Source organism: Amphimedon queenslandica, unplaced genomic scaffold, assembly GCF_000090795.2.
Source record: "Amphimedon queenslandica unplaced genomic scaffold, v1.1 AMPQUscaffold_11145, whole genome shotgun sequence".
NCBI lineage: Eukaryota > Metazoa > Porifera > Demospongiae > Haplosclerida > Niphatidae > Amphimedon > Amphimedon queenslandica.
Window position 1 is genome coordinate 1 of NW_003548610.1, and position 2,264 is coordinate 2,264.

The 2,264-nt window shown below is 39.3% G+C and overlaps 1 protein-coding gene across 1 annotated transcript; it reads left to right on the forward strand.

The window, feature by feature from the left end:
• Positions 1-6: 6 nt before the first annotated feature.
• On the forward strand, positions 7-2,261 carry LOC100639758 (myb-like protein X; the record flags this gene model as incomplete). Its single annotated transcript, XM_011409858.2, has 4 exons — positions 7-207; positions 361-538; positions 603-853; positions 1,205-2,261. Coding segments are annotated over exons 1-4 (1,627 nt in total), but the record flags the coding sequence as incomplete, so codon positions are not given.
• Between the last annotated feature and the right edge of the window lie 3 nt (positions 2,262-2,264).

A 2,264-nucleotide genomic window follows, 5' to 3' on the forward strand; every position in this document is an offset into this window, starting at 1 on the left:
TCGACACTAAAGAAGCGCCAGGAAGAACTGGGTCTCTCGGAGAAGCAGTTCCTCCAACTGAACCACATGACTAACACCACAAAGTCTCTACCCACGTCTTATATCAGTCCTTATGGCAGAGTGCATCCACCAGTACCCCCTCCACCTACAGCAGCACCACGTACTACCAATATGCAGATTAGGAGTGGACGTATAAGAAGACCACAGGTACTTTATAATACCCTGACAGTACTTTAGAAATTCAGTGATCAATACAAGTGCTACATGAAATGTACATCATTTAGTTTAAGACCCAAGCAATTATAAGCATCCATGCATAATAGCAAGGTCTTGTTTGATACTGTTATTCTCTTGTTTCAGACTGCCCCAGCTGTTTCTGAGATCAACATGCGAACTAATGCTGAGCTGAGGTTCGAGTATTTAGGAGGTGGCATCAAATTAATGTCCGTTTTTGATCCACGCGTGTATGTTGAAGTTCATCAGCAGCACTGTGGTGGCAATAATATTTGCTTATTTAAGGGAAAACTTCTAGCTAAAGGTTAGTTTTACTGTTATCTAAATTTCATTGGAAATTCCTTTATTTTATGTATTTCTAAACACAGATCAATTTACTGTAACTTCAAAGAGGCACTATGGAATGCCTTTTGGGATGTCACTCTACGTCAACGGGCTCATTAACTGTCGCATCAGCTCTTGCTGCGAGTACAAGCACAAGCAAGGACAGGTTCTGGGCGGTGGGAAATCCTCCGCTAACTTTCGCCTCTTGAAAGTTGAGGGAGGTCAGCCGTGCTACCTCTGCAAGTTTGGACATGCAAATCAGTCAAAACTCTTCCCTCCAGCATTTAAACCTAAAGTATGCAGATATACACCATAATTACAGTGTAGCTATGATAAAAGGCTATTTGTACTTGTATGTTTTGTAATTCTAAAATTTTAGCTTCTTGGCAAACTCTAAATGTTATGTAGATCTTTAAATGTCTCACTTATTAACGCCATGATGTATTTACAAGCTCGCAGTAATAATAACAACAAATGAGTGTACATTTATAGCAATAATTAATTACGTCGCATTTATTGTAATCTTCGCTTATCAATGCTTCCCAAGTATTGATAGGGTATAACAATTAATGTTATTTTTCACTAATACTCGCTATTTTTTAAAATGCATTTATTATGTTTTGAAGACTTTATTATTATTGTATAGACTACGCCTGTGAAGACAACAATGAAAATTGAAGAAGAACTAAAGACAAATGGAAAAGAGGAGGAAGAAAGAGAGGAGGATGGGAAGACAGCAGAGGAAGAGAAATTGTCAGATGATGAATATGATGATGAAGATTTCGAACAAGAGGATGATGATGAGAAAAAAGATGGTGATGAAGAAATAGATGGACAAGAAGAGGAAGAGAGAGAAGGAGGAGAGAAAGAAGAAGAAGAAGATGAAGATAAAAGAGAAGAAGAAGGAGGGGGAGCAGGAGGGGAGGCTTACTCATCAGATTTTGATTCACAACAAAGTCAAGAAGAAGAAAGAAAATCCTCGAAAGCATCTACACTCAGTTCTCTCTCCCATGCATCACAGAACTCACCCTCTCCACCACCACCTCCTCACAGTGAGAGCACGTCAGGATCATCAAAAAGTAGTAGTAGGACTCCTTCTCTGTCTCACAAGGAAAAAGATGAGCCTGTACCTCTTGAAGTGGCCGAAGAGGTTGTGAATGTTGAAGAGAATGGAGAGCTGTTTAATGCCATGGATAAGGAAGAGATAATAAGAGGGAAAGACAAAGAGAAGGAGGAAGAGAAAGAGAAAGAGGAAGAGAAAGAGAAAGAGGAAGAAAAAGAGAAGGAGGATGAAAAGGAGAAGCAGGAAGAAAAGGAGACAGATAAAGATAAGGACAAGGTGGAAGTCAAGGCTGACAAAACTCAAGAAAAAGTTGAGAGCCTTCAAGACATAGCCCCAGAGACAAAAGTGACAAATAAACCTCCAAAGGATGGTGATAGTGATAGCCAGTTGTTATCAGATGATGCCATGATAAAGGAATATCTTAATCAAGTACTGAGAAGAGCTCAGTCGTACATCAGTAGAGAGCTAAACATTGCAGAATTGGATGAAAATGATGGAATACAAGAAAGCAAGAATGAATTCATTCCTGCTACTGAGAGTGATGGAACTGACGTATCTTTAAAAAATTTTTCTTCCAAGCAGAATTCACCATCTTCCTCTTCTTCCTCTTCCAGTGTTTCTTCTACCCATGGTATTGAGAGTG